At 41.3% G+C, this 26,770-nt stretch overlaps 1 protein-coding gene across 11 annotated transcripts; it reads left to right on the forward strand.

Annotated features, from left to right (window-relative positions):
* Positions 1–1,479: 1,479 nt before the first annotated feature.
* On the forward strand, positions 1,480–5,342 carry LOC308294042 (uncharacterized protein). Of its 11 annotated transcripts, none has more exons than XM_080736752.1 (10): positions 1,480–1,570; positions 2,612–2,734; positions 2,921–2,992; positions 3,239–3,295; positions 3,444–3,515; positions 3,639–3,716; positions 3,830–3,909; positions 4,062–4,148; positions 4,242–4,319; positions 4,551–5,342. In XM_080736752.1, the coding sequence occupies exons 7-10, from the start codon at positions 3,871–3,873 to the stop codon at positions 4,653–4,655; spliced, it is 309 nt and encodes a 102-aa protein (XP_080592878.1). In that variant the 5' UTR covers positions 1,480–1,570; positions 2,612–2,734; positions 2,921–2,992; positions 3,239–3,295; positions 3,444–3,515; positions 3,639–3,716; positions 3,830–3,870; the 3' UTR covers positions 4,656–5,342. The 11 variants fall into 9 exon arrangements, 7 of the variants coding, with proteins under 7 accessions (XP_080592878.1, XP_080592879.1, XP_080592873.1 ...); XR_013962511.1 differs by having other exon boundaries at positions 3,642–3,716; XR_013962512.1 differs by lacking the exon at positions 2,612–2,734 and having other exon boundaries at positions 1,528–1,570.
* Positions 5,343–26,770: the final 21,428 nt, after the last annotated feature.

A 26,770-nucleotide genomic window follows, 5' to 3' on the forward strand; every position in this document is an offset into this window, starting at 1 on the left:
ATGTGTACACTCTGAGTTATGCTAACGTATGATTTTACAATATAAGTTGGGGTCTCAGAGATACAAATGCTATTAAATGGGGGGTCAGTAATGGATGTCAAACTGGGGGTCCTTGAAATTAAAATGGTTGGGAATCACTGCTAGAGCCGTAAAAATGTTCTCTTATGGGGTCACTGGCCTAAATGGGGGTCAGTGGGAATGTGGGATAATACAAGTCAATTCTTATTACCTCTTATTAATTTGGTGATTATCAAACGAGTATATGGGGACCAAACAATCTGTACAAATAGAGTAAAAATCCTCAATGTTAATTTCAATCTGAGTGTAGACCTTTACAGGTTCATTTGGTTAAATGTATTCTTTAATTAAAGTAAAAATAGTCTACACATTACATGTTATAAACAACTTTACTTTTGACTAAGTCCAGTTTCATTAACATTGTAAAATGATAGCTATAGTAACAGTAAATATCTGTTCTTACCATACATAAAAATACATTTAATAATATACATAGTCTTGTCTTGGGTACATTTATTTTTCTTTCAGGAACTGTGATGACATGGACCACATCAGCCGATCAGGGTTCCGATGGCAGGATGTAGCAGCAATCAGATTTGAGAATTCAACCTCTTGAAAGAGCTCCAAGAAGGAACAACAAACTTTCTGTGGTCCTTCGTGGTGAGGGAGGTTGACGACTGTTTGGTTCAGGAAAACTCACACCCCTGTACTTTATTGGGAAGGAAACTATTGATTCTATTCACAACACACATTTGTCTTTGCCTATTCTATAGCTACACCTACATTATTCAGAACCTTATTCAATTTAATTTACAATATGCAAACAAAATCCGCCCAAAATACAATACTCTACATTCTATTGTTTTCCTAAATAAAAGGCCAATTGCATGTGAAATGATATTGCTTGTATTGTCTGAATACATTTGAATAAAGCTGATACAAGACTACATTCTATTGTTTTCCTAAATAAAAGGCTAATTGCCTGTGAAATGATATTGCCTGTATTGTCTGAATGCATTTGAATAAAGCTGATATAATTCACAAGACGTAAACATGTCATGATTCATGTGTTTTAATCGAAAAAGATGAACATGGTTAGTAGTACAGAATATCGTCGCTGTCCAATGAAAACCACGTAAGTCCATTATTATGGATTTTTACTTTTCATCATAGTTGGATTACATTCACTCTCCTCTCTCTGCTAGTATCAGCTGCCTGGTGTGTAAATGGCCAATGGAAAGTTGTTTTATTGACCAAGCTATTTAACACGCATCACCATTGGATGTTTGACATGTCCCTCAAACCGCGTATGTAATGGGCGGGGAGATACGCTGAAACAGTCATCACCATTGGATGTGGGACCTGTCCATCACACCGCGTATCCAACAGCCAACGGAGATACGCTCCGAAACGACATCACCATTGGATGTTCAACCTGTCCATCACACTACGCGTATCTAACCGCGGGAGAAGAAGGACTGGAGGAGGGGAATGATTCAGAGCAACAAACTTTTTCTTCACTAAACGACACGGAATTCGACATTATTACAAGGTAAAGTATCACCAAATGTCTTGTTGAGAACTGTATGCTTAGGTTATACCAACGATCATGTTCACGATTGTGCTTGGCGTCGTGTGAATTGTTATTATTCAAGGAAAGTATTGTTCTCTGATGTTTGTGTTGTTTGTTTGTTCTCTGAACAAGCAGCGTCGTACACTGATTTTGCTTCAAACATGGTTCGCCTCCGTCAACCCACCGCAACTGGCGTTATCGATCAAATAATTTGCCATGTGGTTTTCCATTTACCTTTACCTTATACCTTACATTAAGCTGCCAGCACAACAACTTCTATGGAGTGTCCATGGAACCAAATGGACCCTTTACGGGTCCATAAAGGGTCCATTTGGTTCCATCTGGACACAAACGTACCATTACATTAAGCTGCCAGCACAACAACTTCTATGGAGTGTCAATGGAACCAAATGGACCCTTAACGGGTCCATAAAGGGTCCATTTGGTTCCATCTGGACAAAAACGTACCATTACGTGTGGTAAAAGTACTCAAATGTTTTTACTTTAAGTACAAATATCAATAATGTAATGTAGAAATACTCTGTTACAAGTAAAAGTCTGGAATTCAAAATGTACTTGATAAAATGGCTAAAGTGTTGGCATCAAAATGTACTTAAAGTGCCAAAAGTAAAAGTACTCTATGCAGAATGTCCCATTTCAAATATTTTGAAAATGGCAGATCTACATGATCACAATGTGTCGCACTGTGAGCTTGCATTGGAGTAAAAGTACTCCAAAGGCACTCAGCTTGTTGTGTATTAAAGTACAATAATTTTGATCTGTGATATAGAGGAGTACAAGTATTGGAAATTGGAAATAATTCAGCTTGTAGTGGAGTAAAAGTAAAATATTTGGATCTGAGATATAGTGGATTAAAAGTATTGGAAATTGATAATACTCTAGTCAAGTACAAATACCTCAATATTGTACTCAAGTACAGTACTTAAGAAAATGTACTTAATTACTTTACACCATTGTGTTACCCTTGATTTTAACCCTGTATTCTCCTTTTATTTTCAGTATAACATTTCAGGATGATGTATTCTATGGAGGAGCTGTGTGCTTTGGTTAGCGTCAAGTATGTCAGGGGCAGACATGACGAGGCAGAGACTGTACTAGAGAGCAGTGAAAGCAGCGAAGAAGGTTTGTGCGATAAAAAAAAATAGAAAGAAAAATAGGAATAAGTCAGCTCAGTTTAATGATGTGTGTAGTGATTCTGGCTGTGGTGCAACTTGTGTGATTAATTTGGAAATCAAAGTGTTTTAATCATGAATTACAATAATTAGCTGCTGTATTCAGTGTTCTAATGATAATCTGTATCTTTCCAAGATGCACTTGATTGTGACCAAGTTGATGCTGCCAGTGCTGGGTCAGCTGTTTTGATTCAATCTGGGAGTGAAGGTATGTGGTGTGGTGTGTTATGAATTATAGTGCATAGAAACACATATGTGTGGTTTTGTATTGTACCTGCTGTCCTAGTTACAAATCCCTAAACATGCACTAAGTACCCATTTTGAATTGTTGCTGTACTAGTTTCAAACATAGTATTATTACCTTAACACAAATTGTTAATCAGTATCTGCTGTAGTATCACAATCTTAAAAAGTAGCCATTTCATTAATTCGTGTGACCTTTTTCCCCTTTCAGCAGGAGAAGCAGCAGGAGAAGCAGTTGTGGAGGACTCATCAATTGAGGAGATTGAAGGTTTGTCTTTGTCGCACGCACACACACCCACTGAGAGAGAAGTAAGGTTTGTGGTAAAACAGATTAAGGGCAAAGGATGCAACATCTTGGCAATGTAATTTCTACTTTGCATTCACTGTACATTGTGTTCCTCTTATGTTTTTACCAGATGAGCTTGATTCATCATGGAACCTTAAATTAGAGTTGGATAATCCTGGTGCTGCTGAATCTGGATATGAAGGTAATATTAATAGCTGTATAGAGTCTTTCATACAAAAACATGACGCACACATGTGACACTTTGCATTATTGTCAATGCTGCATGTTTTCTATTTGACATTCAGTCTCTTCTCTTTTTCTGCAGCAGAAGTTGTTGCGCCTCACTCAAATGAGGGAGGCGAAGAAGGAATTGAGGATGACTACTTAAGTGGGGAAGAAGAAGGTTGGTGTAAAACTAACAAGTGCCAGGGAACCGAGGCTATTGGCCAGAGCAAAGCCTGACACTGAATTGCAGGTGTGTTAACATTGCATTCATTTTGTTTCTTTCTTTCCCAGATCCACTCGACCACTAACCCTAACATCTAAACGTGACCAACATGGTGATTCTTCTGGTGCTGCTGAATCTGGATATGAAGGTATTATTATTAATAATCACTGTAATAAACACAAATAGTGACTGCTGAATGTTGCATTTTCATTTTTTTTCCTTCAGAATCATACTGTACATGACCAGAAAGCGCCTCACACTTAATGTGAGAACATCTCATATTTCTTTTCTGTTCTTTAGGTGCAGACAGAGTTGAGCCGGACTCAAATGTGGAGGATGAAGATTCTGAAGGAGTTGAGGATGACGACACAAGTGGGGACGAAGAAGGTTTGTGTACAACCAGGCTTAAGTCAGCCAGAGTCCTAGCAACACTGAATTATGTCAACGTGTGCATTCTGTTTGTTCCTCTTTCTTTCCCAGATCCGCTTGATCGAAACTGGACACCTGAACGTGACCAACATGGTGATTCTCCTGGTGAATCGGAATCTGGAAATGAAGGTGTTGTTGTCATTATTAATATGGACACATTGATGCACATGTGTGTAATGTAGTATCTTGCATGGTGCATGTTTGCTATTTAACTCTTTTCTTTCAACTACACATCCATACAGTACACATGTACATACCCACACAGATGTGCACGCAAGGGGCTGCACAGATACACACAGAGAGACTCGCACACTAATGGTCTGAATGACAAATTTTCTCTCTTTTTGTGACACAATATAGGACTTGAGGTGGAAGAAGACTCCTCAGGTGTTGATGCTGGTCTCTGTAGGAAGAGGAGAAATCCAGAGGGCTGGAAGAACAACATCCAGAAGAGGCGTAGAATGATAGGCCAGTCATATCTGGCCTAGGAAGAATAGAGAGTCAGTGTTAAAGGAGGGAAGAAAAATGGGTGTGTCATGTCAGTCTGCAGCCGGCCACAGGTCCAGTAAACTGCACTGCAGAGAAGTGGAAGAGTCGAAGCGAGAAGAGATCTTCAAGTACTTCTGGGAGAAATTAGACTGGCGTGAGAGGAAGATTTATGTTGCATCATTGGTAGAGGTGAGCAGTGTAAAGCGACGGAGGACAGGAGCAGAGAAATCCAGGAGGTCGGCATCCATTTTCTGTCACCTTGTCGTAGATGGCAGGAGACTCGGAGTGTGCCAACGCATGTTCCTGTCAACCCTAGGCTTGAAGCAGTGGTCTTTTTTGAAGTGGGTAGGAAGAAGAGGGAAAAGCCCTACTGAGGAAGATAAGCAGAAGCGGGTGAGGGTAAGGAAAGAGGAGTCTGACTTCTTGAAGACCTTCCTTCTGGACCTTCCAAAAGTTCCCTCGCACTACTGCCGGTCCTCGTCCTCTAAGATGTTAGCCTGCTTCCAGACCAGAGACCCCGCCCACTCTCAGAGTGAGCTGAGTCTGAGATCAGGCTACTAAGATGTACCTGGAGCCTGTGTTCAAGTCCATCAATCACCTCCATGCAGAGTATATCCGTTCCAGTGCAGACCATGGCATCCAGGCGCTGTCAAGGCAAGTGTTCACCAGAATGTTTAATGTTTGAATTATTCTCTTTTTCACCCGAAGAAAGACCAGTGTGATACCTGCTGTGCGTTCAAGGCTGGGAACATTGAGGCTGCCACATGGAAGGAGCACTGCAACAAAAAGGACACTGCACAAGCCATGAAGCAGGACAAAGACGAGGCAGGTGAGAAGACCTTGGTGACATGCATGGATCTTCAGGGGCTCCTGCTCTGCTCCAAGCTACAGGCCTCATCCCTCTATTTCAAGACCAAGCTCTGTGTCCATAACTTTACCATGTATGACATGACTTCACATGATGCATCAAATTACTTATGGCACGAGGGTGAAGCTGGTCTCTCTGCCAACGAGTTTGCTTCGTGCATCGTGCACTTCCTCGAAGAACATCCCTCTTATGATGAGTACATCCTGTGCACAGTGTGATTGAGAGAAGACTGAGGAACAGAGACATCTGCGTTCCAGCTGAGTATGTCGTTGCCATCCGGGAAGCCCGTACCAATCCCAGGCCATACCAAGTGAAGTATGTAGACCACACTTTCTTCAAAAACTTCAGCCAGGTGAACCTCTGCAAAGCCATCTGCCCGGGAAAGGTCACTGGGGATCCCACCGTGCATGACCTCCGAGCAATCAGGTATTTGAATACATAATAATGACATAGCTGCGGAAACCAAAACAAACATTATTTAATGAGTATTAAAACCTGACTTTTCTCCCCTGTCACTGTCCTTGTATTCATCCTAGGTACAACGTTGATGGCAGTATGGAGTACAAGATCGACCACTCAGACGCCTGGAAGCCCTACGAGTCCCCATCACTGAGGAAGAAGAGCAACATCACCACAGTGTCCCCACTCTACACTTGCCGCCGCACCATTAAAGCGATGAACTTCAAACATCTGCAAGAAATGAAGCAGGTGTTGCCCAGTGATTTCCATGGCTTCTACAACGCCCTCCGCCATGAGCACGAGGAGTGATGGTTTCTCTGTTTTTCTCTCTCTCCGTCTGACATCACCACATAGAATCGCAAACTTGACTGAATGGACACCTTTACAAGATTTCATATTTAGATTGTAATTAGAGAAAAGACAAGATGAGTGTTAAAATGTGTTAATTTTCTTCTATAATTTTAGCGATTTTGATTACATTGCTTTCAGTGCTTGGGGACATGTGTACAATGGCTAAATATGTATTTTTAGATACAATAAGTCCATTCAAAAAGAGGCACCACAATCTTTCATGGGCAGATGTTACTTATGGGGGCTAGTAGTGTCACTGTAAATTGTAATAAAATAAATTGCCAGCTTATTGTGTCTAAAAGGACACATTTAGGCACTTGCACACATGCACTGAAATAAAGTATTTAAAATCGCTAAAACAATAGAACTAAATGAAAACATTTAACTCTCCCATCTTTGCTTTTCCCTAATTACAATCTAAAATTATGAAACCTTGTATGATATTCTTGCTCTGGGGTGGCATCGTTACCAAAGTTCCTAATTCCCACTGGGTTCATGTTCCTCCCTGCCTGGACAGGTGTTATGTCGACAAGTGTTCTGCTCAAAGTGTCCTTCTCCCTCGTACAGTCTTCACTACCTGGAATCCAGCACACAGTGGTTAATGTGTTTCATGTGTGCTCTGTTACTGTTTAAAAATAGTTTAGGTGCTTATTTGTATTCTTATTTATTTGCCCATTTCTAATATAATTACAGCAGAATGCACTTTTGAGATGTTGAAATTTGACACCACAGTAGGGACATCTATCTTCATTGTTGAGGTCAACTTAGCCAATGAGTCTAGCCTTAGTAGGTTGAAGAGCGTTGTAGAGCTGAACAGACACTTAACCTATGGTCCTTCCATTTTCAGTTCTATGTAATGCCCTTTCCAGGCACTGTATTACTGTTACAACACCTACATTAGAAATACTGAAACCCTCCTCCTTACATCCTTTACATCTCTAAACAATCACATCGATAATTTTGTACAATTAATTCTGCAAGTTCTATTATAATTAGTTTTCATGTAGAAAGAAACTAACAAATAAGATTCAGCAATTGAACACATCATTGAAACGGGGACTCAGCAGGAAAATCTGTTTGATTAACTTGGTTGCCACACACTGTGGAGCCACTGTCTAATAAAATATAATTCTGTGCAGTTGTATTTGACTATTGTAGCATTTTTTCCTTCCAGCCTAAAGTTGATCTTGGTCATCACTGTCTGCTAACATCAATGTGAAATAACCTATTGTACATGAACACTTATTTAGCTTGGTTATAACATCAGAGGGTCTGCTGGTAAGTAAATAAATTACATTAGGAATTGATTGCATTCTTTATTAGCAAAATGTTCATTAATCCAGGTTGTACAGTCAAAGTTGTACTGTAATCTGTTATGAAACACTGTTCATCATAGTAACTAGTTTGTTTTGGCCAAATGGTCTGTTTTTGTAATCATCCATTTCACATTTCATGGATGCTATGTACATTAAATGACAGAATAATAAAATACATTAGGCTATTGTGCACATTGTATCATCAATCATAAGAAAAAAATAAGAAACAATAAATATTGTATTTACAGTAAAAAGGTCAGGGCCGGAGGTAAGGTTAATTGTCTAGTTTTGATTTGCAGCATCTGTAAGTGACCTTTATCAGTGCTTTTATCGTGTGTATTAATAATATATGCATTTTTATTTTATTTAATGTATAAAAATGATTGATTAGTCAATAGTTTAAAAACAAATATCGTGTGGATATAGGTATATTATGTGAGGAACATAAACAACAGATTACTCACTTTTACCAGACATGGCAACTGCTGCCAAGAATGGAGAATTATGATTGGCTAGTGGAAAGGCCGCACCCCCATTGGCTCTCTGCCGATCACGTGATTATTGGCCGGTTCATTCGTGTGCGTGAGCGTTTCATTCGTGTGCGTGAGATGATGAAAGCATTCGTGATGAAGTAAACCAACAAAACAACTCGTAAATCAGTAAGAAAATATTCGTATTTTGTCTTGTTTTTTTGTTTTGGCATTATAATCACTGCAGCTTCCCCAAAAACATTCATACTTTTTTTTTTTACGGATATTTTTTTCCAATTAATTTGTTTACGTATAGTTTTTTTGGTAAAAATGTTTACGAGTAAAAAAAAAGGCAAAGTACGAATACGAATTTGAATTGGCCTTAATTTAACCCCATACAAGAACCTCAATTCTATTATTCTTTTTCCAAAGGACATCCACCCAGGGGACACATGCACAAAACGATGTTGATCATCATAATCATCATCATCAGAATTATATTTTTGGGGGATGAATAAAAAATTACACATCTAATAATGAATAGTTTCGGTTGTGTCTGTGTCTATTTTGTGCCTACCCCATGTCCCTTTTATGCCCATGTATTGAAATCCTGATGTCATCACTATATGTCCATATAAGGCCTACAGTATGGGCATATGATAGTCGATAGTCTGTCCACTTTTTAATCCATTACAACAGGGGTCTTCAACAGGGGGTCCTCAGAGTTACTACAGGGGGTCCTTCAAATCTTTTTGTGATAGAAACTTTTTTTCTCCTTTTTTATATTAAAACACCTTGACGTCCGAAATAGAATGGTGGTTGGTAGATTAGCCGTGACATTTCTATTATTGTATTGTGATCTGAGACATAATATTATGTTTATAAACATGACCCCGCAGCCCCTCCATCTTGAACAGCGCCGCTGTTTTTTCTTTTTTTTCCCCCCCCCCAGGCCAGTAACCATGATTTTCTCGATTTCCGTTGGGATAGAATGGGGGTTTTGGCCGATCGTCGATGTCCCCGTGCGTTTCGCGTGCGCGATCCTTTCACGTAAATGTCCCCGCAAATAGTCCATGTGTGACTGAAGAACAGAACTGAAAAGTTTCGCTAGCATAGCCCCAAGCATGGCTGCAGGAGGAGCTCGAGTGTGTAGACAGTAAACGGATGGGTGGAAGGTGCCTTGGAGAAGGAGAGGCGCTGACGTCACCTCTGCTTCATGCACGGTCTGCATGAGCTATCAGTGCACGAGTGGTGACTAGGGAAGGTTAGACGATCGCCGATTTTCGGATCAAAAGCTTTTATTCCGGTTTTAAAGACAAAGTCCGGGAATGTACGACGTGGCTGAGAGTCCCTGGGGGGATGTGCGATATAGTACGGTTTTAACATTAAGGGGCTCCCCTTGGCTTAGAAGGTGTTAACCACTTGAACCCATCCATATTCTGAGAACTTTAGCCAAAAATAGCAGATCTACAAGCTCACAACGCCTCGCAAGGGGGGTCCTTGGGGGGTCCCTGAGCTAAGGGGTCCTTGGCCTGAAAACGTTGAAGACCCCTGCATTACAATGTTGACAGACTACCGACAGTTAATATGAGAATATGTGTTCATATAGTAACTGCATCATTGACATCCCAGAGCAATTGCATAGCAGTTGATACACCTTTATCAGTAGGTATTTATATTGGGGTACCATGGCTGTGGTATTAGGAGGGATAATAAAATAAAATAAAACACGATATGCATATTACGAGTGTATTCTAATCAGAGCATATCATGCTCATAGGGGGCTTCATTGAAGCAGACTGACTGTGCTATAAAAATACTCTTGTATAGCTGAGCACTGTGAGAGCATGACAGTAAATCTACTCTACTGCGCTCCCTCAGCGGCAGCCGATGCTGTAAATGTATCACTCATGGTTATTTGGCACCCTGGATAACCAGCAGAAATGGATATTATGTTAATAGGATATGTGAAAGAAAAAACATTGAGATGGAACCATTTAAAAGGATCCAGCTATAAGTTCAGTAGACAAACAGTAGACAAACATATTATCTGCGTTGTAAAAATTAAACAAAGGGATGAGAAAAAAAAAACATAATCATGAACCCATCAAAAAAAGCAACGTCACCACACATAACAAAACGCTCGGCTGGGTCTGTCAAACGCTGCGAAGACTAATCTGTCTGGGAAAAAGTGGAGCTATCATTGATTATTAAAGGCCTCATTTGTCACAGGACCGGCCCTGTTTGTCAGTCTTTCAGTGGAAGACAAGGCCTGTCCTATTATGTGTGTGATCTATTAGCGATGGAAGAGGAAACAACCGCAATGGACAACCTGTGGGTTATAGCTTCAGGTTTGCCCACTTAAGCACTTAAAGTAAACCCCTGAGCTGGACTTGAGTTGAAAGAAACCTGTGCTTTCCACCTTAGCCCGTAGCACTGGAACTAGCCTTGACGACCGTGCGGTGCAATGGTTAAAAATGTATTTAGGAGATATAGCATGTTAGATATAGCGTGTTATTGAGACCAGGGACATGCAGAGAATGTTAGAAAGGCAGGGGCCGACATTTCTAAAGGGGCCTTTTGTTGAAAATATCGAAAATAGCAGACCTCCAAGCTCACAACGCGCTGCGCTGCGACCCGTTGTGAGCTTGGAGGTCGGCTATTTTCGGTGCTTGATACCACTCTGAACTAAGCATAATCAAGTCAATACTGGAGATGTGGCGTAACGGCATGTATTTCCACACAGAGAGGGCAATTCTTTCAACATAAGAGTTTGGACATGGTCATTTTCTTGAATGCTGCCTTCAGGCTTCAGGTATGGCATTGGAAAGAGGGCATTCGCATTTCTTTCACCATAGAAAAAACTGCATTCATGGTCTGGAGAGGGCACTTTTTACAGACAGATGAAAGGACAGAGGCTCAATCCCCCTTTGATGTCTATGTGTGCACGTGCCTGATTGAGACAGATGGCAAGTTCATTATGTTGTCCTGGCATCCTGTAGCTTGTATAGTTACTTGTACCAGCAGAGCGAGTAGGGTGATGAATGATAGCTGTTGATATGCCTACATTGTACTTTGACTCTGACCTTTCTTGTCTACACCAAATCTCTCAAAAAATAGGCAATCTACAAGCTTACAGTGTGTCACGTTGTGACGCATTGTGAGCTTGTACATCGTCTATTTTTTCCTAGTATGCTGTTCCCCCAAGGATATGGACTCTGGAGTTCTAAGTGGTTACAAATAAAAACCAAGGATAAGGCGGTAAAGTGTGTGCTTCATGCCGAAGCGCCCATATCTCTGAAACTGACAGAGATATATTCTGTGCCTACAATGCAGTGTTTATCTGGCTACATCTGTCTCCCACTACCCAGATAATCATTTGTCTGCAGGTAGAACGAGAGAGAGAGAGAGAGAGAGAGAGAGAGAGAGAGAGAGAGAGATTTACGTTTGATGAATGCTCTGAATTTATCACAAGCTTTAGTGTTCCGGTTCTCTCTCCTAATCCCTTTGTATCGGGGGGGGGGGGGGGGGGGGGGGGGGGGTGCCCGGTTCAATTCCCCCCCTGTTAGTGTCCTTGAGCAAGACACTTAACCCCCTACTGCTCCTGATTGATCTTAAGCATGGTGGTTGGATGGTTTACTCTGCCGCCTGTTTGTTTGTGTGTGTGTGTGTGTGTGTGTGTGTGTGTGTGTGTGTGTGTGTGTGTGTGTGTGTGTGTGTGTGTGTGTGTGTGTGTGTGTGTGTGTGTGTAAAATGGTAAATTTATATAGCGCTTTTATCCAAAGCGCTTTACAGAGATTGTGCATTACATTCACCCATTCATGCACACATTCATACACCGGTGGCGGAGGAAACCATGCAAGGCACCAACCTACTCACCGGGAGCAACTAGGGGTTCAGAGTCTTGCCCAAGGACCCTTCGACATTAACTCAGGGGGAGCCCGGATTTGAACTGGGAACCCTTCGGGAACCCTTCGTGCTCTAATAACGGTTTCTCTACCCCTGAGCTGTGTGTGTGTGTGTGTGTGTGTGTGTGCGTGCGTGTGCGTGTGCGTGCATACGTGTGCGTACATGTGCATGCATGCATGGGTGTCTGCGCGTGCGCGTGTTTCTTTTTCACAAAGCATCTCTCTCTCTCACAGTCACAGACACTCTTTCGTTTCTGCAGTTGTTATGAAATACCATCATAACACACCTGAATTTCCCCATGGGGATCAATACAGTACAGCGGTCCCCAACCCCTTTCTGGACGAGGGCCTTTTCCAAAATCTCAAGAGCGTTCGCATCAGACCACCCATCTGACCACTTACACAATCATAGTGCTGTCAAACAAGTTGATGAAAATCTATGGAAAAAAAACCTGAAACACAATTTTATACAATAATGCAGGGGTCTTCAACGTTTTCAGTACAAGGACCCCTTAGCCGAGAGGGAGATAAAGCAGGGACCCCCTCTACATTATTGTATAAATGTATGATGCAGATTTTCATTGATTTCATTGATAGCTATATAGACTTGTTTGACAGCACTGTCTATGTTGGATTTGTGTTTTTAGTAAATTTGACCTCTCACTCTGTACTTGGTCTGCTCTTTTTTTACCTCTATGCCGAAAATAGAAGATCTACAAGCTCTCAACGCCTCGCAGCTTGTAGATCTGCTATTTTTGGCTAAAGTTCTCCTCGGAATAGGGATGTGAGGGTTCAAGTTGTTAATTTAAAAGAATTATCCTATCACACAAGGATTTGGCGGCCCCCTGTACTAACGCTAAGGGTCCCAGATCCCCTGTTGAAGACCCCTGCAATACTGTATTTGGTGTCCCTGGCAGCTTCATATTGCTTTGGTTACCTACTGTTCGTCTGGCTGATATGTCAACTTCCACAACACAATTTAAAAAGAAACGTTGACTGACACATCCGATCGAGAACTCACAAATCAAAAAAGGTTTAACATAGCTGCTGCTATGGCTAAAACAATTTAAAAATAAGTAAATAAACAATGGCACATCTACTGGTATATTTCTTCATGAATTTGTTTCATTTCATTTGTACAATTTGTATTGAGAATACACTGAACTTGTACATTGCGAGAACGAGTATCCTTAAGCTATGGATTGCTAAATACACCCTCAAGTGTGACACTGTGTTAAGGATACTTCCCTTGAGAAACTGACATACATCCTGATCCTGATCCTACTTGACAATCACAAAGGCTTTTTAAAGACGTGGCAACCATTAATACATGTAGTGGACAACCATTAATACATGTAGTGAACACTTCCAGGTTGAGTACTCACACTGAAGTGTATACTGTGAAGGTCATGAACCTGTAGGGACCTTTAGTCTTATGTTTTCTGTATTTTTAGTTGTTTTTTTGTGTGTTTTAATGTTGTAGTAGTGTTGTCTTTGTTTGAGTTTCAGTATTGTTAAGGGTGGTGGACAAAAATGAGGTTTTGATATAATTATGATCATGCACTGTGGCTTGAACCTAATACATTCTACAAGAAAAAGTAAAAAAAAAAAAAAACATGATTGCTTGAGGGCCTTCACCTTCACTCTCTATTGCTCTCTTTAGTTTAGGGGGTGGGCGGGTGCAAGCAAAGTAAATAAAAAAATAAATATGACTTTATAACCCACAGGGGTCACGGGACACTTAACATTCCGTACGAGTCATTTCCTAAATCAGTTTTTTTTTCACACAATGCAAACAGTGTGTAGCCCTAAGATCCCCGTGTCCCCAATTTGTCCACCTCCCGCTCGGTCCCCAGTGCATTGTGTTCGTGTTCAGTCCTATACTTACACTGTCTTTGTGATTACTGCTACCCCAGCTATGGCTCTCCCTCTGAGGATTGAAGTCTGGGACTGGGAGCCTCTGTCACAACGCTTTCTGTGAAAAGCAGAAAGCGTCTGTCGGCCAGAAAACTCTCATCTACATTATTGTTTAAGTTCTGTGTTATTTTTCCGTAAAATTAACGCCCTACTATTTGATCATACTACAGCTTCACACGAAAGAGGTTGTCGAGCTGCTACTTTTGCTGTTTTTGAATTTGAATACTGAAAAGTAACTGTTTTGGACATTATGAGGTTTCCCGACAGAGACAAACTGATAAAGGCTACGGCAGAATTATTCCATCGGACTACAGCTCCATAATTATGGCCTACAAAGGAACAATATTAATCACACAGTGCATCGTGACAACAAAAAAAAAAAAGATAATAAAAAAAACGTAAGAGCTCATTTATGATACGGTATATTGTCGCTGCATTATATTATGTGATTGAGAGGGAACATATAGTTATCTTGTACGGATTAATTATGGCTGCATGTGTAACGTTTTAATTAAAATTTGCCATTATATCCTCTTCACTCAATGTGTTGAAGTGTTGAATAGTTGGACAAATACATAATATTACACTGGAAATGAATGTGTTGGCTTCTGCACCAATGTAGACAGTAGCAAGCAGCATGTTGTTTTTTTATCTGTTCTTCTCTGCTTTTCACAATAGAATTAAGAGTTGCAAAAGGCCAATTATTTCCTTAGCGATTAGTCATCTATTATGTAATGAATTGAATAACCAAGAAGAAAGTTTGTATGTCTTTAATATATGAACAAATGTGATTAAACGTGATTTAAAAATATACAGTATATCAATTAGTCATTAACAACAACCCCAGACAAAGCTCACAACGTGAATGGATGCTGGGGTTCAAATAAAATACTCAACAACTGTAGTACATATAGAGGCCTACAGTGATATTTTATCTATTTTGGGGCATCCCTTGTTTTTCATAGAAATGAGGGCATTACGGCTCTGTAAAGTCTTATATGAATTTCAAGTAGTTAGTTGGCAGCCCTATTCACTGCTGTTCTGTTCTCTTTATCACAAGCTCTGTCCCCATCTACATCTACATCTACAGCATTTCCAGATATTCATGGTTCTGACTTGCTAGCGTTCAGTGCCAAAAACAAAAAAGGTAATGCTGTACTGTCTGTCTATTTCAACTTTTACGTGTGTGTGTGTGTGTGTGTGTGTGTGTGTGTGTGTGTGTGTGTGTGTGTGTGTGTGTGTGTGTGTGTGTGTGTGTGTGTGTGTGTGTGTGTGTGTGTGTGCGCGCACTCTTGTGTTTCAACTGCCATGTTCATGCACAATAATGAAAATGATGCATTTTCAGATGTCACAGATAATACACGCAGCACCAATGTTGATTGTTGTTGAAGTGGCATGTACATTTGACCACAGTATGAAAGAGGCATTCCTTACCAAGGTGCCATGATTCCCCCCCCCCTCTAAAACATGATAATCAGCTATTATGATTATACTAGGAGGAAGACTTTTTCCAAAAAAGTGTACATAAAGAGTTAAAATTAGGTAATTATGTGGCCACACCCACCAGTTCATTAAGTATGCCTGGTTGGGTGACCCAGCTGAAGTTAGCCACACCCACAGTGTTGGGAGAATGGTAAAAGGGGAGGGGTTGATTCTATGATGTAATTGTATCTGTGTTTTTGTACCGGCACTTTTGACCTACAAGGTGGCAGCCTCCAAGAAAAAAAAACCAAATACAAAGGGAACACATAATTGCTCAGAACAACCACACCAGGTGGTCTAATGAAGTACTGTCAACCTCCTAGACACATAAAAATCTGAAAAAGTACAAATCTATGGCACCGCCTTTTTAAGAACCAACGTCTTAAGCATGCTATACGGCTTGGTCACAGATGTAAACTGCTTGTTTTCATATTTGGAAGCCTCTGTAATGTCCATAAATCAGTTGTTAGAGGCCTGCAGATTGCAGGAATTCCCAAGCCAAGAGCTAAGACATTGGCAAAACTCTGTTCAGTGTCTGTGATAATTGGCAGTCGTCGTTGTTGAGTTTCCCAAGTTTGTGCATCAACCATTGTTTGTGGCCAAGAATTTCATGTTAAATGTGAACGCAAAATAAAGATGTTAAAAGTGTGCGTGTGTTTTGCGTGCGTGCCTGCGTGTGTGTGTGTGTGTGTGTGTGTGTGTGTGTGTGTGTGTGTGTGTGTGTGTGTGTGTGTGTGTGTGTGTGTGTGTGTTTGTGTTTGTGTGTGTGTGGATGCGTGCGTGACTGTGTGTACCGGTATGTGTGGGCGAAGTTTCCAACAGCACAATCAGTGCAGGCCATGCAGGGCCAAAGAGGGCTGAGTGCAGCAGGGAGGATGTGGGGGCGAGCGTTCTTTAAATCGCGGTAATATGTTTAATCAATCACTCCTCGCCTCGCCCCCTCCCCTTCCTCCTGCACCTCCCTGTCTACTTTGGAGAGCTCCCCCCCCCCCCCCCCCCCCCCCCCCCCCCCTCCGGGATCGATAGCGCACATTAAGTAATATCCTTGGATTATTGACTTGTGCCTTGACTAACAACGGAGTGCGATCGCATCGGCTTTATGGCACCGCGAACACATGTCAACGGGCGTCACGATCAATGGCCGGGGTTAGTGGTGAAGGGCGGGGGTTCTTAGCTTTATTGGAAGAGCATAGGGAAAGGGAAAGTACTCATATGGACACTTTACACGCACACACGCACGTGTGTGTGTGTGTGTGTACATAAATGAAATGTATTCCGTACCAGGCATTACACATACTGCATTTGTGTCAGGGCCTGTTTTATTTACTGGGAGAAACAATGGATTTAATGTTACCGCATAGACCTACATCTCCTTGGCCAAAGCACTTCCCCCGTCTCTCTTTCTGCGCTTTTCACTTGTAATTTAAGTGATCTATGTGGTTCCGTGTGTTATGTATTCTGCTGTTAGACTAATTGTAAGGTGCTCTGTAAAACAGGGTCAACTTGAGGGCCTAAAATGTTTACATATCGTTGCTGTCGGGTGGAAACCTTGTATGTCAGAAATCCATTCTTTATTATTATTTTAAAACCATGTTAAAAATGAACGATCTACAAGCTCACAACTTGTGTGCTTAGTTGTAGATCTGCTATTTTCACTACGTTTGTACGCCGCTCTTGTATGAAGTAGAATATAGGCTGTAAATATTGAATTTAAACATTGAATAATATATTAATTATTAATTAATAGTTAATAGTATGCTGACAATAGTATGCCAAAACATTATGGCACATGAATGAAGCTTCAGCGTTAGTTTATGCAGGACATGGGAGTCAAGTCGCTGCTCAGCTGTAGTCAGATGTCAATCAGCTCTGTTCTCATACCTCATTAACATATCTGCTGGTCATTATGTCACATGACTGCCATACTCCAATCAAAGTTCAATCAGTAGGGAAGGCTCCTTTAAATGCTGCTTGCTTCTCTACCAATGTTTGCTTTCCGAAGCTTCTGAATCATTTGCTGCTTGCTGCCTCCTCCACCCCAGCCTCCACCTTTGCACGATCAGTCTGGCTAAGCTCAAATACTTGGTGATTGTCTGATTAAGTTACATGTCAATGTGGTTAAGCTCAAGCACTGTGATTTTGACTAAGTTTCATGTCAATGTTGTTAAGCTCAATACTGTGATTTTTTTTTTTTTTTTTTATTATAATTTTTATCCCACAATTTTGTAACCCATTTTTTCACCCAGTGCCAATTGCCTATGTAATCCTGGGCTCTGCTCTCCCTCTGCCGCGCCTGGGGAGACAACGGACTGACCTCATGCCTCCTTCTATGCATGAGGAGTCCAAGTTGCTTCTTTTCACCTGACCGTGGGGATTTCCCTGGTTTGGACGTAGCGCGTGGAAGGAACACGTTATTCCAACCAGTTCCTTTCCCCTCCATCAGGCGCCCCGGTTGGCCAGGGGGAGGCATTATTGAGACCAGGATTACGTGCATGTTTTTGTGAGGGTATCAACCCTAGGAGACACGGGGAGAACATGCAAACTCCACCCAGAAAGGCCCTATCGCCAACCCCACCTAGGGTGTGGGCGCTGATGACGCGGAGGAGGAACACGCCGCCAGCGCCCACAGCGTCCCCCGGCGGGAATCGAACCCAGGACCTGTGATTTTTGACTATGTTGCATGTCATGGTTAGGCTCAAATACTGTGATTTTGACAAGTTACATGTTGAAGTATTGCTATTATTCTGCTATTGTATCCCTATGGGGGGTATTGCTTTGGGTTCCCTGGTTTTGCTTAGCATGCTCAGAAAAGCTTGCACAAAATTCAGGGAACATCTCCAAACACGGAGCCCTTCAAACGCCAAGATTAACTGTATTCCATTTATGCAATAAATGGTTAAATCTGCTTGACCTGTATTCCATTTATGCAATAAATGGTTAAATCTTCTTGACGTGAATGTTTCTGCCTAAGTCCTTCAGAAAAAAAAGTGATAGCGATACAGTAGTAGGCTACATTCAATGTTATTTTATTCCATTAGAGTCAGGCTAAGAGCGTGGAAGTAATCTCGAGAAAATATAAAAGAGCCAAGTCCATATAAAAGCCTTATCGTTTTTATCATCCAACAAAGCACTTGATTCCCATACAATACCTTGAAAAGGCTTTAATCTGCTTAAAGTGCTATCAATTGAATCCAATTAGCAGGTATATCATTCCTTTAGTTGTGGTTAAAAAGTGTGGACATATTATTTAGAACTAAAACGTAATCTCTGCTCATGAACACACAAATGGCTGGTCGTAACATAAAAAAGGTAGACCTACGCAGGTCATTATCGTCTTTTGTAAACAGGGAATTGGAGGATTAAATGGGCCATGAAATGAGGGTTCCATTTGACCACCAGCATGCTTGCTGTGAATCCTGGGCAGAATGTGGCTCATATAAAACCAGGCTAATACATAGATAGATGGATTATTCACTCATTAACCACTTAAACCTATACGTGGTTGACCCAAGTCTCTCGGGGTTCTATTCTAGTGACTTTTTCACAACGTTGCGAGATTGTCGATCTGCTATTTTCCGCAAATGTTTTCACTAGAATAAAGATGCTGGGGGTTTAATGGATGAATGGGACGAGTGACACAGGAGCATTTGTAAATCTCGCTAATTAATGAAAGTGAAAACACTTCTCTCAACACCATGTGGGACTCGGAAGATGTACTGTATGATAGTCATTGTCGTATTTAGTGTTGCAACAGTTAAACCAGTATATGTATAATATTATGAGCTGTTTAACTTTTAAGGTGTGTGCCATCGATAGATTCCCCCAAACTAAGGAACAAAGTGTGTCCCTTATCAGTCTTTTAGTTTCCAATTGAGGACAGAACATTGAGAACAGAACAGAATGAAGCAGGTCTTGGAATGACTTGTTCCTTTTTTCTTTTCTTTCTTCTTCTTTTTTCTTTTTTTTTGAAGTACACATCAATGGGATTGAGAAGGTTTGTTCTATACTTCTGAGAAGAATATTAGTTGGAGGATTATTCCCAACCGATATGATGGTTTGTCCAATGCAGCAGTGGCTTTTAACCTATTTCATATCAAGGTCCATTATTTATTCTGCATTTGAGCCATGGATGGACCACATGAGCTTTAGCCTCTCAGACCCAAAACATAAAAAGAGATAACACTACAGGCAAACGTTGATCAAAAAAGTATTCTACATTCTCTAATTGTGTAGACTTCTTGTCAATTGTCAAAGTGTCAATTGTCTAAACTAGGAGGAGGCAGTATAGAAACCAGGATTACAGCAAGTTCTTTTGTGAGGTACAGTACAGTATAGGGGACATGGAGAGAACATACAAACTCCACAAAGGAAGGCCCTTTCGCCAACCCCACCTAGGGTGACGCGGAGGAAAAAACACTCCCCCCAGCGCCCAAATCATCCCCAGCAGGGAATCAAACCCAGGACCTTCTATCTGTGAGGCAACAGTGCTACCGACTATTTTTCATTTTATATTCAGCTTACAGTATAAGTTAAATGGTCTCAAATAGAAACTTTTTCAATGGATAAAAAGACAAAATATAATCTGTGGTGTTGGAATGCCCACAATCAGGATCACCTGACGGACCCTAATAAAATCGGACGTGGGGTCATGGGCTCTAGTTCTAACTCCTTAGTGCGTAGATGTTTAACTAGTGTGGGCCTTATAACTGTCTGCTTCTTGAAGAGGCACCAGAAATAGATCCTAATTAGGGTCTGTTTTAATATTTAATAGCCAACAAAGGAACAGTGTGAGAGGGTCTGTCTCTGGTAGCCCTCCTCTCTCTGCAGTCTCAACCCTTTGACTCTCACATAATCAGTGTCATGGAGGCTCACCTGAAAATATCTCTGAGGCTTGAATTACCCCCACTTCTCTTCTCATTATTAATATTTCATAACGGAGCCCTTTGGCTTTTCTCCAAAAAGGCCCCGAGTTGCGGCGCAAAATGCTTCCTTAAAACGACATCTCCTCTCTCTCTCTCTCTCTCTCTCTCTCTCTCTCTCTCTCTCTCTCTCTCTCTCTCAGTTCAGTTCAGTTCAGTTCAGTTCAGTTCAATTCATTTAATTTCATTTCATTTCATTTCAGAATGTACTCAATGTAGCATACGTTTACATTGCCATAACAAAAGTGGAACAAAATAATCTAAACTAAACACTGTGTACATTTCCAATCTCTCTCTCTCAATCTCAATCTCTCTCTCTCTCTCTCTCTCTCTCTCTCTCTCTCTCTCTCTCTCTCTCTCTCTCTAGTGGACATCCTCGACATTGGAGCTCAGCGGTAGTTTGTTTCCAACTTGAAAGTGGTGTCTGTCTTCTAACAAGTTCAGTATTTCAGTTGTGCTGTAGCGACATCAGCCTTTAAACTCGGCATTTCTGTCAGTGTTCAATGTTAATCGGTGTGGACCACTGAAAGCCCAGCTTTTTATAAAAGGAGATGCTTTTTGGTGGGCAGATCATTAGATGCAGCCTTCTGTGAAATGGTACTTGGTCTCGGGCTGAATGTAACAACAGGGCTAAAGGGGGTGGTTTAAGCCTCCCGTGCGTCCACAGGCTGGCAGCTATAGGGCCGCGGTTGGCAGGGGAAGTAACCCTACATCAGTTTGGTAACCTAGAACATTTTCAGCCTGTTGGCTGTTCATTTTTAGGATATACAGTGGTCACAACATGGGCGTTCGGGTGGAGCAGTGGTAATGTGCATGCCCACCACCACAGAGTCTGAGGGTTTCGAATTTACTCTGGTGCATCAGGTGTGTCGAGTGTATGAACACAACTGGCCCGAGATCGGGGGTCATTGCACGTACTTCTCGGGAGGGGAGGGAGGCACCTGTCCGTGTGAGGAGAAGCAGGACAGAGGCTCTATGTCCTCCCGGTGGGGGCTCCTCAGCTTTTGATAGTCAACTAAGACTAGAGTAAGACTAAACAATTTCAGGTGACTAAAAAAGGACTAAAACTAAATGGTGTGTTATTAAAAAGACTAAGACTAAATCCGAATTTGCTGTCAAAATGAACACTGCTCACTGGCAGGTGAGTCCATAGGATGGAGGAGGAAAGATGTCCAGAACCATTCCTTTTTTAATTATTATTGCTTTTAATAGTGAAAATAGCCCGATCTACAAGCAATTTTCAGTACTTTTGTGAGACACTCTTGTATGAAGAAGTATAGTGCATTCATTTACAAAATATATTGTTGTCGGGTGCAAAGATTCTCCAAAACCTTCCTTTTTTGTTATTATTTTTAAAACGATTTAAAATAGTAAAAATAGCCCACAAAATAGTGAAAATAGCACACAAGGCCTCACAGATGTGCTATTTTCACAAGTTTTGTGCGTCTTGTATGGTGAAGCAGGGCTTTACTTACAAAAAATACATACACATTTGAAAATTGAGGTTTCTGCCTGACATGCAGCAACGATACGTATCGCATCGTAAGGACCAGGGGTGTATCGCAAAGTATCGTGAATCGTATCGCATCCTATCGGGGTCAGGGGTGAATCGTGATGTATCGTATCGGCAGGATTTCAATGTATCGCAATTATATCGTATCGCTGGTAGTGTATCGTGCTGCGTATCGTATCGCCTCAGTGGTCGAGATTCGCATCCCTAATACGTACATTCATTATACACGTTGATGAGACAAGTTGACAAGTTGAAGTTAATTATTTATCCAATTTTAACTTGTAATTTGAAAACGTGATGTAAATGTTGTATCTTGTTGCTATAACATATCCAATTATTTCTGTAAATCCTGTCGAGATCTGAGCTGTGCAACACAACCCAGAGTCCTTAATGAGTTTCGTCTCTGAGAAAATGGGCTGGCGTTAGAATGTGGCGCTCGCCACGTAGCTTGAATAGCACGCTGTTTTTCCCTCATTAATTGTATTAGTTCTGTTCTTACTCTCAGGGGAGCCATATCTGTGTGTGTGGGTCTGTCAGTCACACACACACACACACACACACACACACACACACACACACACACACACACACACACACGCACACACGCACACACGCGCACACACGCACACGCACACGCACACACACAAGTTTGTGCATTAGTATTCATCACCACAGGTGTGGACATGATCCCTGTTTTTAAACGTTTCTTTAGAAAAATGTTAGTTTCTGAGTTATATTACTGCGCAACAGAAGGCCGTAGCCTCATATAACCATTGAGTTGATTCACACCATGTTTAGTTGCAGTTGAATCTAAGTGGTAGGTTGGCCATGCAACACTACAGCATTGCATGCAATTTTAGTGCAATGGTTCTCCTACGTTTTTTTTTTAAGTGTCCCTAAGGTCACATTGGTACAGAACTTCACAGACCTGTAAGGGTACATTTAGAACTCCCTCAAGGAACCTCACAGAGATACAGACCACTTTACCAGTAAGCGTCCATGTTATTTTAGAAGTCCCTCAAGGACCCTGGACCCCTCTTTGAGAACCACTTGTAGTGCATGTAAACTCGAGATCTCAATGAGAACGGATACTGTGATTACGTTTTATAATGCTAAACGTAAAATGAAATATGGGTGTTCTGGTTAACTCGTATAATCTCAATGCTTTTCATTAGTGTGTTAATGGTCCTTCTTGGTAGCTTTACGCGATTCACACAGCAATTCAGCTTCATTGTGTCAATGAAGCTGAATTGCCCTTAGGCGGTCCTCAGCTACAGGGATCCGCCAAATCTTTCTGTGATAGGAACTTATTTTTCTTTAAAAAAAATCTTTCTTTTTTTACACAACCATGCTGATGGTTTAAGTGGTTAAATGTCTGAAAATACACTTTAACAAAAACATGAATTGACACAACACTGATGATACTATTGAAATGTATGGAAAAGTTGTCACATGCAGCACAATTGTATACAATATATAGTGGGGGTCCCTGTTTGATCTCTCTCTCTCTCTCTCTCTCTCTCTCTCTCTCTCTCTCTCTCTCTCTCTAGCTAAGGGGTCCTTGGCCTATAGCTGAAATAGTTCCAATTAAAAATACACTTTTCCAACTCAGACACACGCACGCACGCACGCACGCACTCTCACACACACACACACACACACACACACACACACACACACACACACACACACACACACACACACACACACACACACACACACACACACACACTGTGGAGTGGAGGAGCTATAGGGGAGAGTCATGGTGTGAGTGTTATTGGGATTTCAGTAGCTCTCAATCCGCTTCAGACTAAAGTGCTAACAGAATGTAGCACATGAGAGATATTGACTCTAGACCTGCTGAGGTGGCTGAATATCACGCTGGCTGTATGGCATGTGTTGAATTAAAAGGTAACACTGAGCTTGCGTGCCAAAATGCCTATGTTGGTTTTGGATGACTGCTGGTGCGGATTTTTGCCTATAGTCCAGTGGTTCTCAAACAGTTTTTCGGGACCATTGCGGTGTGAGCATAAAGGTAAATGTAGAACGGCTATTTTCACAATATGTAGCTGTGGAACCGAGGTAAACAAAATGTTATGCCTCAACAATTCCAAGTGCTTGTCAGGGCGCGGGTTCAACAATGATTAGCCTACATTTTGGGGTGACACAACCGGAAAAGTTTGAGAACCAGCTTGGTCTATTAACCCATTTAGACCTGAACACATTATGACGCAATATTTTATGCTTTAAATATAAAAAAATAGCAGATATACAAGCTCACAGACAGCCTGCGAGCTTGTAGATCTGCTATTTTTGAAAAATCGTGAAAATTAGAATTTTTACCCGATTCTATAAGTGTCTTTTGAATCCTTCTAAGATCTTTGGAAAAAACCTATGTTTCTATGTCAGCAATCTGGCCAGCCATCGTCAAAGAAAAGGTCCTTTTCACTTAACTGGAGCTCAGTTAGTCTGTTCTTGAGAGACTACTGTGTCAGTGGTGCTCAAACCTTTTCATGTGAAGGACCCCCAAAATTATATTTATTTGCCCACGGACCCCCATTTCAAAATATCTAGTTCCAGGGACCGCCCAGAAGCAAAATTTGAGTTACAAACGTTCGCTTTAAAAAAATACATAGTCAAAGATTTGCACACATTTTCACGACTTTTTCAAAAATAGCAGATCTACAAGCTCGCAGCGCGGCACTCGGTGCCGCGCTGTGAGCTTGTATATCTGCTATTTTTCACTGGTTAAAGCATTCAATCATTTCTAGGCCTAAATGGTCTATAGTCCAAAATCAGGATCGGCACTGGACCCAAAAGTGACGTGTCATCGGTCAGTCAGGCTCTAGCGCCTTTCCATCTGACCGATCAAACAGAGCTTTCATTTCTCACACCTTGTCAGCTCCAACTCAAGCTCTTTCCAGAAAAGTTTTGCCAACAGCAGAGAAAAAGCCTGACATTTTGCCTGTGTGTCCTCTAAAAGCTTTTCTAACAATGGATCGTTGTGGCAGGGTGCGACATGCCACCACTTCAGGGGTTTCCAGCATAGACACACCGGTAGTCTGACATCTTCAGGAGTCGTACAGAAGCCGGAGTGCTAGTGGTGGAAAATAACAAGTACATCTACTCGAGTACTGTGCTGAAGTATACCATTTTGAGGTATGTATAACTTTACTTGGAGTATTTTCGAATTTAAATACTTGTGCTTCTTTTGCTTCTATTTTGCTTAAATATTGTACTTTTTACTCCACCATCGTTAATAACTTTAGTTACTAATTACTTTGTAGATTTAGATCACTGATGATCAAAAATGTTGATTATTATTACAAAACATACATGAACCTCTTGAGCTCTATATGCTTCGGCTATTTGAAAATAGCAAAACTACAAGCTCGCAGATCTAAAAGCTCAGATCGCATAAGCTCAACACGATGCTGCATTGTGAGCTTGTAGATCCAACAACAGTAGATCGTCAATTTTCAAACAATGTTTTTAATACATAGGCTATTGAAACTGGGAAATGGGTCATTCTGTATGACTACTTTTACTTTTGGTACTTTATTTTGATGCCAACACTTTCATACTTTTTACTCTTTGAATACCGGACTTTTACTTGAAACAGAGTATTTTATATATCGCGATATTGCTACTATTACTCAAGTAAAAAACTAAATCTGAATATACTTCTTCCACCACTTTCAGAGAGCTTCCAAGAGTACACGGCCGAGGATGCAAACATCTCTCCACTCGGGACGAACAGATGGCGTTGCATGTGAGCGAAGGTGACTGTTGTGACAAGTATTCCGCTGAGAGGAGAAGATATGGACTGGCTGCTGGAATTGAGGGGAGTCAATGATGTATTTAGCCTCTGTCTGGCCGTCACATCCAGTGGTGGAAGAAGATCTGCCATTTTTCCTTTTCACTTTGATGGAGACAGACAACCATGCTAGGTGTCAACCTGCTCGGCCAGGAGCATACTGGAGTTATAAAGGACAACTTCACCCATGGTCAACGTATCTTCTTCTATGAAATATTGGTCCTGGCACTGAAGTCCTGACATCACTGCCACTAGAGGGCTCTATCCCCCTGGGTCCCGTCGTTATTTTGTTTGTGTTGAAATCACCACAGGGCATTGGTTTTCAAAGTGGTGTCCGGAGACCCCCAGGGGTCCTTGAGGGAGTTCCAGGGGGTCCCTGGCTAAATGATAGTTAGGAACCAAAATTGGACCCTTATGGGTCTGAAACTCAGAGAGTGCACAAATGGTCCATTTGGTTCCATTTGTACACTCTCAGAGTTAAATTAACATTGATTTTACAATATAAATTGGGGTCCCAGAGATGGAAATACCATTAAATGGGAGTCCGTAGCCATATCCAACTGGGTCCTTGAAATTAAAAGGGTTGAAAATCACTGCTAGAGACGTAAAAATGGGGGTCCCTGGCATATCTTTTTCAAGACAATAAATGTCAATTTGGGGGTCCTTGGTGAAAACGTTTTAGAACCACTGCCATTCCCCTATCTGTATCGTTTATGATATTCATTCATATTTGATACAGCCTCTTTCTGGAGAAGATTGAATAATTCTGCCTTAAAAGTCGGAAACTACACTTCCGGGACGCTTCCGGGTCTGAAATCCCTGTCCCTACCAGCAACGTTCATGGGAAATATAGTCGTTGGGTTTTGTTTGTCTCGTTTCTAGTATTTATTGTGTTACTCTTTGAGTAAATTTGTACATTTATACACCGTCAATTGATGCTTCATGTCCATCTGAGTGAAATCGCCGGGGTGGTTTGTTTAAATAATTTTTCGAACACAGCTCTTATATAAGTGATTTAAGATTCTCCTATGGGGATTTCAACACAAAACATAACAACGGGACCCAGGGAGA

The sequence above is a fragment of the Nannobrachium achirus genome (assembly GCF_963921795.1).
Source record: "Nannobrachium achirus genome assembly, chromosome: 11".
NCBI classification, from domain to species: Eukaryota; Metazoa; Chordata; class Actinopteri; order Myctophiformes; family Myctophidae; genus Nannobrachium; species Nannobrachium achirus.